This window comes from Peromyscus maniculatus, chromosome 16 (genome assembly GCF_049852395.1).
Source record: "Peromyscus maniculatus bairdii isolate BWxNUB_F1_BW_parent chromosome 16, HU_Pman_BW_mat_3.1, whole genome shotgun sequence".
NCBI lineage: Eukaryota > Metazoa > Chordata > Mammalia > Rodentia > Cricetidae > Peromyscus > Peromyscus maniculatus.
In genome coordinates this window covers 20,700,323-20,717,476 of record NC_134867.1, presented here as the reverse complement: position 1 = coordinate 20,717,476, position 17,154 = coordinate 20,700,323, and the positions used below count along the sequence as shown (strand labels likewise).

Genomic DNA, 17,154 nt, shown 5'->3' with positions numbered 1-17,154 from the left:
GATGTTTCTTATCAAAAAAGAAAGATGGGGAAAAATAGATTGTGAAAAAAACATTGTTTTGTTTTGTTTTCAATGACATAAGCCTGGTTTTTTTTTTCCTTTCTTTTTTTCTCTCCTAGGTTCATTTGGCTGCTGATGTTACATTCTTGCAAGACAGACTAAAAGGCGACAGTGTGACAGAAATTGGAATAACATTTCTAAAAAAGCTGGACGAGAAAAAATATAGACGGAAAAAATGAAGACTGGCAACCACAGTGCCATGGGTGGCTAGCTGAACAGCGAGTATTAACTAAGCGCACAGCCACAGAAGTTTTGCATTGCCTGATGGCATGGGCTTTGACAGGCTTATGAATCTTAATGTGCATCACACATTTTCAGGATTTCAGATACAACTAGCTCCTTATAAAACAGCAAGCATGAATTCCACATATTACTCAATCCAGCCTCAGCCAGTCTCTCTATCCAATTACCTGTGGCAATAGGAAAAAATGGATGAAATGATACAGCATTAGAGAGAGACAGACTTAGCCAGGTGGTGGTGGCACAGGCCTTTAATCCCAGCACTCAGGAAGCAGAGGCAGGTGGATCTCTGTGAGTTCAAGGCCAGCCTGGGCTACAGAGCGAGTTCTAGTATAGCCAGGACTTCACACAGAGAAACCATCTTGAAAAACCAAAAAGAAAAGAAAAGAAAAAAATATATACATGTATTTGCAACATTCATCTTAGTTTTTATAAGTGATGAATATGATTTTTCTCATATATTGTCTTGGCTTATGGCTTCAACCACTCTCTATGTATAACCACCGAGGCCAGCCATTTATCTGGATGCCAGCTCTTAAAGCATTTAAAACCTTACTTAGTTTTAATTCATTTTTACTTCCTCTAATTTGGAAATAGCTAGTATTGACCCAATCCCATCAGTGTCTCATGGTAGAACCCATGGAGACCCACTCTGAAAGCCCTGCATTTGAACCGGCACTCTCTAGCTCTCTTGGGTACTCTCTGGGCCCTGGAGCAGGCCCCTACTTGCCTGTGCCTTCTCTCCTGCTCGGCCAAGCTAGCCATCAAACCTACCACCCTGATGACAGCTTTACCTGTTATTCTCAGTGATGCCGCATCTAGAGCTGGTGGTGGCACCAAAGGAAGTATCACTTTTTAACTTTTGATTCATCAGCCTAGAGAGAGGAGTATCTCGGCACTGAACGCATGCTATCGAAGGTGACCTGCATATCTACATATCTACAGAATGGCTCTCTTGTGTTCACTGTTTCATCCTGAAGACTGTGAGAGGCTTCATCTTCTTCTTCTTCTTCTTCTTCTTCTTCTTCTTCTTCTTCTTCTTCTTCTTCTTCTTCTTCTCCTCCTCCTCCTCCTCCTCCTCCTCCTCCTCCTCCTCCTCCTCCTCCTTCTTCTTCTTCTTTTTCTTCTTCTTCTTCTTCTTCTTCTTCTTCTTCTTCTTCTTCTTCTTCTTCTTCTTCTTCCTCCTCCTCCTCCTCCTCCTCCTCCTCCTCCTCCTCTTCCTCCTTCTTCTTCTTCTTCTTCTTCTTTTTCTTCTTCTTCTTCTTCTTCTTCTTCTTCCTCCTCCTCCTCCTCCTCCTCTTCCTCCTCCTTCTTCTTCTTCTTCTTTTTCTTCTTCTTCTTCTTCCTCCTCCTCCTCCTCCTCCTCCTCCTCCTCCTCCTCCTCCTCTTCCTCCTTAATGAGATGTCATGTCACCCAGTCTGACACTACAGTCCTCATCCTCCCATCTTGACTTCCCAAGTGCTGGGATTTCAAGCATCATGCTCCAGCTAATTTAAAAACTTCCAGGACCCACATTAAATAAGTATAAAGAAACTAATGACAATCATTTTAATAATGAATTTCATTTATATCTATTATCCCAGATTATAAGTTTTAGCATGGGCATTTTATACTCCTTTCTGAAATAGTCTTTAAAAATCTACTTTATTTAGCACATATCAATTCAATGAATTTAAACTGAGTTTAAATAACTCAGCAGAATTTAAAGCAAAATGTAGTCCTTCCAAAATAATAAATTTGAAATTAGTAGCATTTAATAGCATTGGTTTTTAAAATCTGAATCCGTTCAACCAAATAGAAACAAATGCCACAGTAGTCACCCAGCGAGTATTTAGTGATGACGTGTGTCTTGCAGTTGCTGCCGTGGGCTGCACAAATTCAAAGTTGAAGGTTCAGGTGGGTCTCCTTCCCCTGATCTGGAAAGCCAGCAAAAAATGACACAGGAGTCCATGCCAAGTTGTCCTTGATACCTGAGCGGTGGCCCAGAGAAGCAGTAAAGGAGGGTGGCGCCAGTGTCCCTGTTCTTAGAGTGTGTTTCCGCGGTTGTGGGAAGTTCTATCATTTTGGCCAAGGGCTGCGGGAAATCTTTTAGACAGCAACAGGGTTTTTTGTTGTTGTTGCTGTTGTTGTTTTTCAGAGCTGAGGACCAAACCCAGGGCCTTGCACTTGCTAGGCAAGTGCTCTACCACTGAGCTAAATCCCCAACCCCCAGCTACAGGGTTTTATTATACTTCCATTTCACAAAACCCTTTAGCTTGGCCCCTGAACTTTGATCCAAACAGATTCTTAATTGAATGAAGAAAAAGAAAAAGAAAGAGGAAAGGCCATGGCTGCTCCTGGGTGTGGTGGAGGACAAAGTTTACTATAGATATGTGGGAGAGCATGATCAGAGGCAGGGACATCTGGGAGTCCAGAATGGACATGACCCTGAGCCATGTGAGGAGAGAGGGGAGTGGGAGGGGGAGGGAGAGAAGAGAACCAGGTGTAGCAGCCAGGAGGCCCAAATGGCCCAGGTAACCAAAAGTCTGGCTTATATAGGGAAGGGCATCTGGGGGGAGGGCAGCCCAGCCCCTGGGCTGAAGAAGTTCAGGGTAGGGGTCAAGGTATGCCAGCCTGGAGAGCCCTGTATCAGGTGGGGACTGAGGGATGTTGGGAGAACTTGGTGCCAGGTTCTCTTTGATATGTTAGATAGGCACCTCAGCCATTTGTCCCAGGTTTAAGACCTAACACTTATCTTTGCAAAGCCAAAGGCAAAGAAAAGAGTCAGAGGGGTGTTGTTCTGATGATACCCAAGTTGCTGTCGGTGTTCTTTCCCTGTTTACTGTGTGCAGTTGTGGGGTGGGGAAGGGGGATGGGCGAGGGTGGGATGGGGTGAAGGGGACAGGGGATGGCAGCATCTTCCCCAGCACTTTGGGCTCTTATTTCTTGTCTTCTTGAGTTTCCTGCTTTCCTAATTTAGCTTTGGAAGTCCAGACCACATCAGCAGTTGGGCTGTTGGGAATGAGTACAAAGTTCCCTGTTGACATGGTCATGGAAGACCAAGTAGAAATATGGAAAAACAAGTGTATTATGTGAAGGAAGATGTTGCAACCAAAGAGACTGGTTCAACAAAGATCTGCAATTTTTTTAAACATACAAAAAAAAAATCTGTTAAATATTTACTAGCATACTAATGCTGAGTATAGCTATTATTCCCTATTAAGGGCGAAAATTCAGCTGGGATTATAGATTCTGGGTAGTCCAGATATTTCACAGTTTCATCACCCAGCTGTGGAAGCTAATTAACATCTCAATAATTCTGAAGGAGCCAGTGTTAGAGTCAGTTTCCCTGCCATGGAGCTTGGTACAGAAAGAGACCTTCTAAAAACGTTTAAGAAGGAGACAAATTTACTTACCTCACTCGCATATTTCTTGTGTGTCTCTGTGTATGGTACGCATGTGTGTGTGTGTGTGTGTGTGCGCGCGTGCGTGTGCACGCGCGCGCTGGAGGCTGACAACGGGAGTTTTCCCTAATCATTTTCCATCTTATTCATTGAAGCAGAAACTCTCAACAGAACCCAGAGCTCAAGGATGCTATCTGTCTAGCCAGCTTGTTCTGCCTCTGCCTTCTGAGTGCTGGAGTCACAGGCAGGCCTCCATGCCTGCCCAATATTTATGTTGGTTCTAGAGATCTGAACTTTTGTCTTCATGCTTACACAACAAATACTTTATATACTGAGCCATCTCCCCAGCTCCCATATTTTATTAAAACAAAAAAAAAATCTGTCTAGTCACTGAAGTTCCTATGTCCATAAACCTTCCAGAATTTTAGCCAAATGTGATCAACAGTCAACCAAGAGTATCTATGGAAACCATCAGCTGACAGAAAAGGGGTGTTAAACATGCAGTACAACCATGTGTGATCTGAGGAGAAACTCAGTTCTCACGCAGTCCACAAGTGCCGCCCTACTGTTGAAAACAGCAGTCAGAAACAAAATTGTATTTCTCAAACGTTTGAATATAAAAAGAGTGCTCTGTCGTGGGTACCACACATCAGGCACTTGGACTGCTCTGGATGCAGAATCCACATGAATAGAGGGAGTCCAAACCAAATAAAGAGTTGCAAGGTCTTCCCCCAAAACATAGATGTCATGAGACAGTTTCTTGTTCTCCAACTCAGCCCCATCTTTCCTCATTAAGTTTACCTCCATCTGAGAGGCAGGAAGGAAAGAACAGCCCTCAGAAGGCTAAGATTCCAGTCAGACATGTAGAGGGAGGGGTCTTGGGAACATGACGTCAAGTTACAGAAGATCTGCCCCCAGCCCGCCTTCAGAGACTCAGTGCCAGCAGCCAGGTTATCACCAGCCTCCAGCATCAACCCCCAACATCACAGCCTCCTCTCTCTGTCTCTCTCTGCCTGTCTCTGTCTCCCTTTCTCTCTCACTCTCTTCATCTCTCTTGTCCCCATCGGAGGTGGCCTTTCACTCTCCTCACCTCCCTCACCCCCCAAAATAAATCTCTTGAGTGAGATCTGTTGGGTGGTATGATCCCTGTGGCCTTCCTTGACCCTGATCTGCCAAGGCACTCTTCCACCACAGAAACCCTAACAGCAATCCACAGAAGACTCCAAAGAATTTGACCACAAAAAAGATGTTGGAATTGGCAACGAGAAGGTCTTTGTCTCAGAGCAACTTCAGGACATTGATGGATGCAGGATGCTGTTTATAGTGACTGGAGGCATCAGATGGAGATGAGATGGGTTTTTTTGGTTTTGTTTATTTGTTTGTTGTTGTTGTTTTTAAGAAAACTGGCTGTAAAATGGAAAGAGATGGGGTATTGTAGCATGAATCTTAAATGGTCTTATTTATAAAAAACAAACCTGAGGCCAGTTATTGGGGTGGATGCCGGAAGATCAGAGAAGCAGAACAAGCCACTGCCACCTCACCTTGCCAGTTCCTCAGCTGATCCTGTTTCCTCAGACTGAAAACCTCTGAGTCCTCATCCAGAATGAATCTCAGCTGAACTGCTGCTCAAAAGCCTAAAAGCTTAACCAGCCAAATGCTTCTAGTTTCTGGTCCTTGTGCCTTATATACCTTTCTGCTTTCTGCCTCACTCCCTGGGATTAAAGGATCACTTTCTGGGATTAAAGGCATGAGTAACCACATCTGGCTGTTTGCAATGTGGCCTTGAACTCACAGAGAGCCAGAGGGATTCCTGCCTCTGGAATGCTAGGATTAAAGGCGTAAGTGCCTAAGTATCTAGTGGCTTTTCTGTTCTCTGACCCCAGACAAGTTTATTAGGGTACACAATATTTTGGGGAACACACTATCACCACAGGGTATTCTGCCTAAAGTTCTGCTGTTTGCCCCTTTATTGTCATAAGAATGTAGGGATTTGAAAATATACATGAGGAAGAATACAGGCTGAAACAGTCATGAAGAGATGGACAAGGTGAGGATCCAGATCATGGGAGGCAAGCCTAACTCAGAGCTACAGAAAGAGTTCCCTTCTGGAAAAGGCTTCATGACACTGAGTGGTCATGGAGCAGATGACATCTGAGCTTCAGAGAAAGAGCTTGGTTCAGCTCATGAGCATTGACCACAACAGTCTCCAAGAGACAAGATTCAAGGTGTTTATGAAGACAGAGGTGAGCTGAGGTTGAATGAAAATACTCTGCTGTGAAAGAAGGTTCATGCTTGGCTCTAACATCCCCAAAGCAGCAAACTATCTTCATATTGAAAGCCACACACACACTTTGAGGAATGGGAGGATATAGCTTAAGTTTTCCTAGTCCTGCCCGGCTCCTGCGGCCCTGCAGCCACTTGGACTCAAGTAAACACACAGAGACTTATATTAATTAAAACTGCTCAGCCATTAGCTCAGGCTAACTATTGACTAGCTCTCACACTTAAATTAACCCATAATTCTTATTTATGTTTAGCCACATGGCTTGGTACCTTTTCTCAGTCTGCCTTCACATCTTGCTTCCTCTTTGTTTGGCTGGCGGCTCCTCACTCAGCCTTCCTCTTCCTCTCTGCTTATCCCACCTGTACTATACTTCCTGCCTGGCTACTGGACAATCAGCATTTTATTTATCAACCAAATCAGAGCAACACACATTCACAGCATACAGAAAGACATCCCCAGCAGGAGGACTACATATCCTTGTGTTCCACTGAGTGATTCTCCACTTTGGTACCCACACAACCAGGATGGCATCTTCATTGGACATGCCTACCTGAGAGTTTCCATTGATCATGAACAGCATTTCCCGCCTGAAGGAGATGGACGCAGCAGTGTGGTGATGTGCTGTCAGAAGGACCTCTTCTAAGCACACATCAGATTGTAGTTGTGAATTTTTCTCAGTGTCTCCTGCATTCTGCAAACACAATAATAGGCAGTGAGGATTGCCAAGGAAAGTGACAGAAAGCAAAACAACTGAGACAGTGAAGAATTATATGATGGCTTTAGCTTTTGCCACTACGACAAACCACTCACAAGAGGGCAGGGTAACTAGGCTCACAGTTTCAGAGTTCACTGTGTGGTTGCTGGTTCTGTGATTCTGGGTCTGTGGTAAGTGAGCACACCATTAAAAAAGGGCATGATGGAGTAAAGTGATGGAATAAAGCTCAGTGATGACAGCTAGGAAGTTGAGGGAAGAGAGAGAATGTGTGTGTGTGTGTGTGTGTGTGTGTGTGAGAGAGAGAGAGAGAGAGAGAGAGAGAGAGAGAGAGAGAGAGAGAGAGAGGACTGTAATGATGAATATGAATGGGAGACCAAGGATAAGATATAATCCCCAAAGTTACAATGACCTGCTTTCTCCAACTAGGCTCATCTTCTCAAAGTCTATTGAGCTATGGATTCAGCAACATGCTAATATATCAGTTAAGTTTGCATCTTCATAAGCCAATCACCTCTCAATAGCACCACCAGATGGGAACCAAACCAACATAGTAGCCTTTACAGGGGACATTTCCTTCCCAAGTTGTATGACGGTATTGTCCCAAAGTTGTAAATATAATAATAGTAAGAAAGGAAGGGAGGGAGGGAGGGAGGGAGGAAAGAAGAGAGGAAGGAAGGAAGGAAAGAAGGAAAGGAAGGAAGGAAGGAAGGAAAGAAAAGAAAAGAAAAGAAAAGAAAAGAAAAGAAAAGAAAAGAAAAGAAAAGAAAAGAAAAGAAAAGAAAAGAAAAGAAAAGAAAAGAAAAGAAAAAAGGGAAAATACCCCCGGAGAAATTTGTACAAAAACCTGGAGCCAAGAAATAAAATAGTTCAAAGACAATTTTATTGACTGATTGATGTAGCCATGCTAAAGGTTGAGTCCAAGGCTTTGTACTTGCTGGTCAAGCGTTCTACTACTATACTACATCCCTGGCATATAGTGACAACTCTTATTGCTATAAGATGCTTAAAAGCTGAAAGAGAGAAGATCCTTATCCGAAACTGCTAGCAGACACCTCCCAAGCTCCAGCTGTGACTGTCTGTGGCTGCCTAAGACATTTTGCATTTCAATTAGAAAGAACTTCAGTTCAAAACAATATTCTTTCTAACCAACCCAATCCAAAAATGAAGTGTTATATTACAATTAAATAATAAATAATGTGTAACTTAATGCAGCTTGTGATGATTTTTATAATATGTTAAGTAACAAAGTAAAGTAGATAAAATGTATGCCATTAACATGGGAGATCAAATTAAAAGCATTTTTTAAAAGGTTACTCTTTTGAAAACTACCTTATAAGTTGTAAACACCTGATGTGTGGAGCCCTCAGGAGGATGTTGACTCAAAACAAATGGATGGGGGACAAAGTCCTCAAATGGGCTGCTGTGGTATAGACAGCTCCAGGGCTATTCTTTACTAAGAACGCAAACTCTCCAAACCCAGGGTGTAAAAACTGAGTGGAGTGACCCCCATAAGGTGGAAAGTGACATCTGGTATCAACCTCTGGCCTCCACACTCATATGCATGGAATTCAAGCACATACATTTCCTCACGCATGCAGACGTCACACACATACATGCACACAAAAGACACAGCCGGTAACCAGTTTGGGTGAGAATGTAAAGACCAGACCTGGTGAGCCTTTGGTAAGAGTGTAAATGGTGCATCTGCTGGAGTACATGCTGTGCTGGCTCCTTAGCAAGTAAACAATAGAATTACCTGTTATCCGTTGCTTTTAACTGCTGGTTAAATATAAAAGCAGTCTTGAAATGATCTCTGTGTGCCCATGTTCATAGCAGCACTGTTTGTTATAGCCAAAATGTGGAATCAGTCCAAGTGTCCATCAGTGGATGAATGTTAAAGGTGGCTATTTTAATATATATGGGCATATCTACAAGGAACTTTCATTCAGCATGAAAGGAAGGACATTCTGACACGAGCTAGCACATGGATGGACCCTGTGAATGAACTTAGAGCTATTGAAATATGTACTTAAAGATGAGCAAAATCATAAATCTTGTGGTATAGAAATTTTACCACAATGTAAAAATTTAAAAAAATGTGTTAAGTATCCATAATAAAGGATCAATTAAACAAAAAGACATTTAAGGAGTATTTTAAGTTTTTAATATATGGTCTTTATATGAATCACAATTCAAATGACTGATACTTTCATGATACAAAAATGCTGTTTGTGTTCCAGAATGTCAGAGAATTACTGCTTCTCAGATGCAATGATGGTGGTGTGAGCTTTGGTGTCTTTCCCTTTAAACATATATTATGTAAGTGTACACACACACACACACACACACACACGTATATATTCACAGATGAAATGATGTTGAAGACATGCCTGAAATAACCTAGCAGCAGAGGAAACAGCAGCACACAGATAAGGCAGACGATACACTGATGATTGTTGAAGCTGACATGTGGACACAGGACTTGATAATATATGGGGTTTGGGTTTATTGCTACCATTCTTATTATTTTGCCTTTGTTTATTCTTGAATCTTCCCTTTGAAAGTCCTTGTTTAAAAACACTAAATAGTGCTTAGACATTTTAACAATGGCTAAATCTATGTTTATGGTGGGTAAATTATATTGTTCTATTTTTTCTGTTTACATAATAGTCACAGAGTTTTTTAAAAAAATCCTTCACAAGAATGATCCCTCTGCATCTGGCTTATCTGATAGCAGCTTTCCGCTGCTCCTCCATTGTCTACAGGGCAGTATTGGTTCCTTGTGTGACAAATGAAACCCCCTGCTCCCTGCCTTTCTCTCTAGTTCTGTACCCAGTGGCGCCACAAGGCTGATAGAGGTTGATTCCCGGATGCATAGTGCTGGCCCTACCTCCTTGACTTCTCACACGCTGTGAAATGCCCCTCCTTCTGGACAGCGCGTAAACAAGCAAGCTTCCAAAAATGTGTTCTGTGCTTATGCTCGCATGCCTTCTCTCAACAACCCTTCCTGTAATTCTTAGTCAATGTATGTCTTGCCTTACTTAGTCCATGCCATGTGATGCTGCTCCTTGAGGATGAACGGTCTGTGTCTCTGACATCCATTGCATCCGTGGCATCACTGGTCTTTCCTGACCCCTAACACCGTGGTCATGTAATGAGTATGCAGTCGACATTTTGTCAGTACACTAGCTTCTGCTTTAAAGTTTTTGAGTGCCATTGCAAAGAGGAAGAAAATCCAGAACAAGGGGAAATCTAGTAAAGAACGGAATAGGTTTTCATACCTTAAACCCGTGGAGGAAACCACCACCACAAAACCCCGGAGCTGGTTATAGATTCACTGGAACTCAGCACACCAGGCGCTTCTCATCTGGAAGCACACGGGAAATCTTAAACTGAGGCTAATGTCTGTCCTATAGATACAACGACCATACCAGAAGGCCTCTTGAAGAATATTGGGCGTTGCAGAAGATGTCAAGTAGTGATGGGAGCACTAGTATCCTTCCAGATCCTTCCATGTCTTTCAGTGGGTATTTTACAAATGACCCTGCTTCTTTCTTGTTTATTTACTCTTTAAAATGAATTCATGAAAATAGTTTAAGGACTAAGATAAGACTATAAACCATGTGCCTTCTTCCTCTCTGTTCCTGACCTCCATGACTGCCACCCCCACTATGATTCTCTGTGTGGTATCAGTACCTCTTGCCTATTGTATCAAGCCAATTCTTCTGCTATTTACAATGTTTCTGAATGCCTGGCATTTGTCTCTTGTTGGAATTTCTGTGGGAGGCATTGTTTTTCAACTCCTGCATAGGAAAGATGAGGTTTTTCTCCCACATAATCCCCACCTCATCTACACAAACACACACACACACACACACACACACACACACACACACACACACACACGGAAAGTTCCTAGTCCTATCTCCTTTATTAGAGGAGGCTTTGAAGACCTTGTCATCTCTTTTACATTTTTTTCCTCATTTTAATTGAGCTGTTCAGTCCAGCACACTCGTGAGGGAGGACACTGACGTCCACCTCTTTCAGGAGAGAATTTCAAGGACTTTGGAAATGTGTTTTAAAGCCACCACAAATGACCTAAATGAGTTCTCAGTGGTTTCCCAACAAACATTGTTGTAACTTTTTTCCCATCTCAAGCCTGCTGTCTGGGCTGGTCTTATTGATAGAATGGTTTTGCCCTGTAATTCCTTTAAGATATTTCCTTTCAACTATTATCTGTGGGATTTTCCCCTTTATCTCCCATGGAGCCCCGTTTTTCTTGCTGCAATTCCTTACCTTTCTTATCATACTATTTTTCTAGAAGACTGTGTACTCTGCTGGTGGCTAGGATGAACAGGAAACAATGGTTGTGAAAATACTATCACCCACTTCCAGTTGCTTTTCAGAACACAATGCTGTTTGAATCTTTATCCTCGGTCTCTTCTGTCTGTTGGGTAAAACTGAGGACTTTGTCCATTGCTTCAGCACCCTGAAGTTGTACCGTGTTATGCTTCCATCTGGGTGTGTATCCATCCACTGTGCTGACCATAGTCTCCAAGTCCATACCTCTTTCCATTTGGAGAAAACTTGCAATTGATTTCTTTAATGACATCTTCTTCTATTTCCCTGTTTCTCCCAAAATCATATCAGAAGGCCATTGGGCTCCTGGAGTGGTCCCCTAATTTTTTTCACTCTTCTTGCTTTTCTGTTTATCTTAATCTGCTATGTCAGGGATTTCCCCCAAAACTTGTCTTCAATATATTTGATTCCATCTGTTACCATCTTACTAGTTTCCAGTTATTCTTTGTTTTTTAAATGTTTTAACAGATTACACACACACATATATATTATATGTGTATGAATACATATAGATACATATACATTCCATTTATAAGCCTGAAATTATTAACAATAGGGTTTTTTAAAGTTATATTTAAAACGGGTTGTTTCTGTTATTTCCAATAACTTTTTTTCTGTTTGTTTTTACATCTGCCTTTTCTCAAATCTCTAGAGTTCCTTGGCTCTCCACTTATTTTAAAATTTAAAATGACATTAATTTATTGCGGGTGCTCGTATGTGTGTGCATGTATATATCCGTGCACACGTGCGTGTGTCACCATGCTCGTGTGGAAGTCGGAAGACATTTTCAGTAGTTAATTTGTCTTCTCCCCATATAGGAACCCAGAAATCAAACTCAGGTTGCCAGATTTGAGAGCAAACACATTTTCCTGCTGAGCCACCTGAATGGTCCAGCTATCTACTTACATTGAATAAAATAAACAGCTTGGTGGATGCTGGAGACTATTTATTTCAACACAGATAAATATGAATCCCTTATCGTGTCATTTTTATTAAAATATTTTCCTTTGGTCAGTCAAGTTAGAGACTCTTCTGATAAACTGCATAGAGAATAAGGGAATCCAGGGAAGGAGCTGGCATTCTAGAAGCATGGTGAGGGGGGAAACCAAACACCTGAGTAGATACATTTCAACTGAATTTCTGTTTGCTCATGGTCTTGTCCCTACTTCCAGCTGTCCCTGCTGCTCCCCTTGGTTAGAAATCTTTTCTTAACACATCTAGAGACGGAAGTTCCTCCCTCTGCTAGGAAGTGAAGCTGCTCATCTGAGTGGAGTGGTGACGGGTGACAGTTTCTGAGGAAGATTTCTTTTCAGTTAAAATGGCAGTCCAGCCCCATCGCCAGAGGCCAGATGCTGTTCATTCCTGAGCAGATTTACAGACTCTGAGGTGTAATTATGCAGCTCATGGCCCCACTCTGGTGGGTTTCAGACTCCTCAGGTCCACTGGGACAAAAAGCACCTACTATGTGCTCTGCAGCATCCTCCAGGCCAGACTTCCTTTTCTTCTCTCCTTGTCTCTGGCTATTTCATGCCACTAGAAAAGCACCTTTTGCTTTTATTTTTGTCATGACTGAATATATCCTTTCAAGTAACAATTTTATTTGGAAGCTCCTCTTTTGATGGCCTGTCATTGGGAGTGAGCATTTACTCTATTTTGATTCCTTATTCACAGAAAGGGCGATCATTTATTAAGGCAGTGTTACAGGAAAGCATAGAGACCTCATTTGTAGCCTGGCTCCAAGAGAGCAGGGACAGAGGGAGAGAGAGAAAGAATGTCAATGTCAGATCTCAAACTGTGACAGGAATACTGAGGCTCCAGAATTTAAAGAAAATAAAAACTGTTTGAACAGCTTCACCGTCTGCAAGAAGGAGGTAACTACTACCTGGGATGGGTGTGCCAATGAGCCTAGAGAGGTTGTGGAATCCTGCTAGTAAGATCGGCAGCAAGCAGACTGAAAAGTGAAGAAGAAATGTGACCTCATTCAAGCCTGTCCTCTGAGCTTGCACATTAATGGAATAACAGTTGCCCCATCAGGAAGTCCTGGGCAGAGCTGGGAACCCAGCAAGAAGTTAGGGTTGTTTTGATTTTTAAGAGGAAACACATATGGATTTGATTTCATGCACCTCCCTCTTTCTGAGTGCATCTGAGGATCTTTGAAGAAGCCTGGACGACACATGGTGGCCCAGTGGCTGTGAGATGAGTCTTCCTTCCCCCTACATGCTACCCACTCCATACCCTCCTCGCCTCCACAAGTATCTGAGTACTCAGCAGCTCCCTATCAACTGGTAGCTTTGCTGTGGCCTGAGGTGAGGGCTTGAGTACATACATAGAATACACACATGCATGCCAGGGAAGACTAGTGACTCCATCCATGCAGCTGTGGGGAAACCCTCTTCCCAGTGGGTTAAGGCTTTCCAGGGGTGGCTGGTTGGGGAGGAGTACCCACACCCCTGTAAATGACCCCCCACTTCTGCTCCGTAAGGAAGCCCAATAAATCCGTTGGTTCCTTGGAGTGAGTTTTAGTTTTAGTGTGCTTCAGTTTGTCATTGTGACCTTAGGAAAAGGAGGAGATGTGGCTTACATCTCCATTCTGGAAAGGAGTTTTAACAACAGTGAGAGAGAGAGAACAGGGGAGGAGGAGAGGGGACAGAGAGAGGAGAGGAGGGGAAGAGAGGGAACAGCCAGAAGAGGGGGAGGAAGGGGAGGGGAAGGGAGAAAAGGAGAGGAGAGGGGAGGGGAAGGAAGGAGAGGGGAGGGGAGAAGAGAGGAGGGGAGGGGAGAGGAGGAGAGGAGAGGAGAAGGGAGGAGAGAGGAAGAGTCAGTCATGGGAGAAGAAAAACTTTATTAGAATTAAGTTGGCAACTAGACAAAGAAATTCAAAGAACTTCTGAATTTCATCTTATTAGGGGTTAAAATTATAGGGCTCAAAATATTTTTGTGAGGCTTCTCTGGAGTCTGATTCTAGTCTTAGCCAGATGGACACCATAATGGTCACTAATTCTTACAGTAATCAGTTTTTTTTTTAAATGTATTTCAGTGCTGTTCATAAGTTACCAAGTATATCAGGCATTCCTGGTCCCTAATTTTTATCCGTCCATTTTACAGAATTGCATTTATGGCTCACAGCCTTGGTTGGAGAGAGCAATGTCTCTTCAGGTGAGTTGCAGGATCCTTTCTACTTCCTGTAAAACAATAGTACGTCCAGGTCAGTGTTCTCTCCGGCAGCACAACCTACTGTGTGTGCAAGGGTCTTCTTAGCCGTGTAAATTACCTCCAAGGAGCTCAGGGGTGAGGAGACCCATTGCAGAATGTCAACCCTGTGCTCTTGGCTCCTCCAGAGTTGATAACAGCCTCATCAACGGCCCAGAAATGTCATCTCTTCGGCCAGCTTCCTCTCTTCTGCAAGAGGCATATGTACAGGCGTATGAGCTGTTACTGTGACAGAATGCCTGAGCAAAGCAAGTTAAGGAAGGGAAAGGTTGCCTTTGCTGTCAGTCCAGCATGGCGGGGGAACTTAGGCTTGAGGAACCTGAAGAAGCTGATTACATCGTATTCAGTTTTGGAAACTGAGTAGCAGTCTCTTCCTCCAATGGCAGGAGCTCAGCCTCTACCAGATTTGCTGGTATCAACAATCTGGGTCTCAGTCAAAGCGGCAGAAGCAGAGGTGTCTTAGGAAGACTGCCACGGCAGGCAGCTGATAAAATAAGCACCAGCTGTTGGTGCAGAGTGAAGAGGCCTACCTTAACATTAGTGCAGCCATGACAGGCTGCATACTAACAATACTGGAACTAGGCCTCATCATTACAGTAACCAGGAAAAGCCACAAACTGGACCCTCCGGGAGACCAATCAGAATTGAGACAAACAAGTACTAGATGCTCCAAGGCATAAAGCATACATAGCTTACATCGCTTGTATATAGGTTGCCAGTTTCCTGGCAGCAATGTCAGTACCAACCCCTGTTTGACAAGACATCTGTTACCTCACTCCTGCCCAAACAGGAGTTCAACCCCCGTCTGAATCCAGAATTCCCCTACCCCCATCTTTTACTCTTTAAAATCCCTGCCACATAACTGAGCTCAGTGCTCTCCTTGATCCAACCACTATGTCGGAATGGATGGGAAGCCCAAGCTTAAGCTTGCAATAAAGGCTCTGTGCTTTTGCATACGAAATCAGACTCCTGGTGATCTCTGGAGGAGCTCATGACTAGGTCATAATACAGAGACTGGCCCCAAGAGGATTTTTCTGTCTTTTGTCTTCTGGAGAATTATTTACCACAAGCCACCTGGTAGATAAGATGTAGGATATTCAAAACAGGTTTTCCCAGATGTTGCTCAGCCAGAGGAACTTGGGACATTGTTGTACCATCAGGTGTTCCCTAGGAACTTGCAGTGTTGATATTTTTAGTCATGGTTTGGGATGGAGAATGACCATGTGTAATCTATGGTTTCTGAACTATATTATCTTGCCCAGCGCTCATCACAATGGAGAATTCCCTTGCAATAATATATATTTGTCTTTCAGCAAGTTTTAACTATGCAATCTCTCTCTTGTGTCTCTCCTAAGATTAAAATTTCAGGACAGCATAAAGCTAGGGTGATAATGAAGGTTCATCTGTTAAGCCAGAAAACACACAGCAAATCAGGACATGGGTCTTGAGTCCATGGTGTGGTCTGTTTGAAGACAGGCCCATTGTCTTACCCAATGACAAAGACCATGTCCTCACCAGGAAATAATCCTATTGTGTCTTGGTCACACAATGTTTATTCAAAGATGTCTTAGCTACCTTAGCTGCCACATTTCAGAATGAAATGTGGAGTATTGGGCCTTCCTGAGGAAATCTGGGTCTCTGCTCACAGAAGCACCTGGCTAAGAAGGGAACTATGAGAATTAGTAATGGAAATAGTCAAGTAGCTGCACTAAGCCACAGACCCCAACTATGGTTTTACCTTCACTGCCCATGGGCCCTTACATGCTCATCCTATCTAGCGTTCAAGTCCTCCGTCTTGAATCTGAATAATGTGTTTTGTGGGTAGCCCACAAACTTGTCAAAAATGAACACTGATTACAGATATAAAACTGCTTTGTTGGTTGCATATATCAATAACCATGCAGAATTCTGAATCTTTTCTAATTACACAGTTATCCCTAAGTCCAAAGATCAAAAGTGTGTAAGGATTTTTTCTTTTTTTTTTTTTAATTTTGTTTTTCCAGACAGAATCTCTCTGTGTAGCCCTGACTGTCCTGGAACTTGCTCAGTAGACCAGGCTGGCCTCAAACTCAGAGATCCACCTGCCTCTGCCTCCCCAGTGCTGGGATAAAAGGCGTGTGCCACCACCACCCAGCTAAGAATTTTTTTTTTCCAATTTTCTACATCAATCTTAACTTCCCAAAGTAACCACATTTGATAATTTAGTGTTTATCTTTATGTATTTTTATGAGCATGTGTGTGTTTGCAAATGTGTACATAAAATAAGAGAGCTTATACCAGTAACCCAAAGAATTGTGCAGTAACTTTTTGTTGAGTTAAATTGCAGTATACTGGTGTGGTGAGATTACATTGTGTACAAGATACAGATTAACATTTAAAAGGTCGCAGTGTGACCCTGGTATTAGGCTCCCTCTGAGAAGCGCATGTTACAAAGGAATGAGGTGTTTAATCCATAGCTTTCTTCCATTATAATTTTTATTTTTTTTAATTTTATTTGTTTTTTTTTTGTTTTTTTTTTTTTGGTTTTTTGAGACAGGGTTTCTCTGTGTAGCTTTGCACCTTTCCTGGGACTCACTTGGTAGCCCAGGCTGGCCTCGAACTCACAGAGATCCACCTGGCTCTGCCTCCCGAGTGCTGGGATTAAAGGCGTGCACCACCACCACCCGGCCATTATAATGTTTTTAATCTTAAATATATTTTTCAAAATTTTCTAGAGTCTAGAAGAAAATGTGGAGCACAAGCCAAAACAATGGAGAATGAAATAAAGGACTGGAAAAGAAACTAGACATGGGATGGTTTCAAAAACACATCATTTGGCGAAGGGAAAAGGCCTGATCATGGAGTGTGTCCTGCCAAGTTGCTTGTTAAATGTGACACACACACACACACACACACACCCCGC

At 42.8% G+C, this 17,154-nt stretch overlaps 1 protein-coding gene across 1 annotated transcript in view; it reads left to right on the top strand.

Annotated features, from left to right (window-relative positions):
- Positions 1 to 867, top strand: part of Trappc3l (trafficking protein particle complex subunit 3L) — a 54,952-nt gene extending 54,085 nt beyond the window's left edge. Inside the window, exon 5 of the mRNA XM_076553010.1 lies at positions 120 to 867. Coding sequence (XP_076409125.1) covers positions 120 to 239 — 120 coding nt within the window. The 3' untranslated portion in view covers positions 240 to 867. The remainder of the gene's footprint in view (positions 1 to 119) is intronic.
- The last annotated feature ends 16,287 nt before the right edge of the window (positions 868 to 17,154 follow it).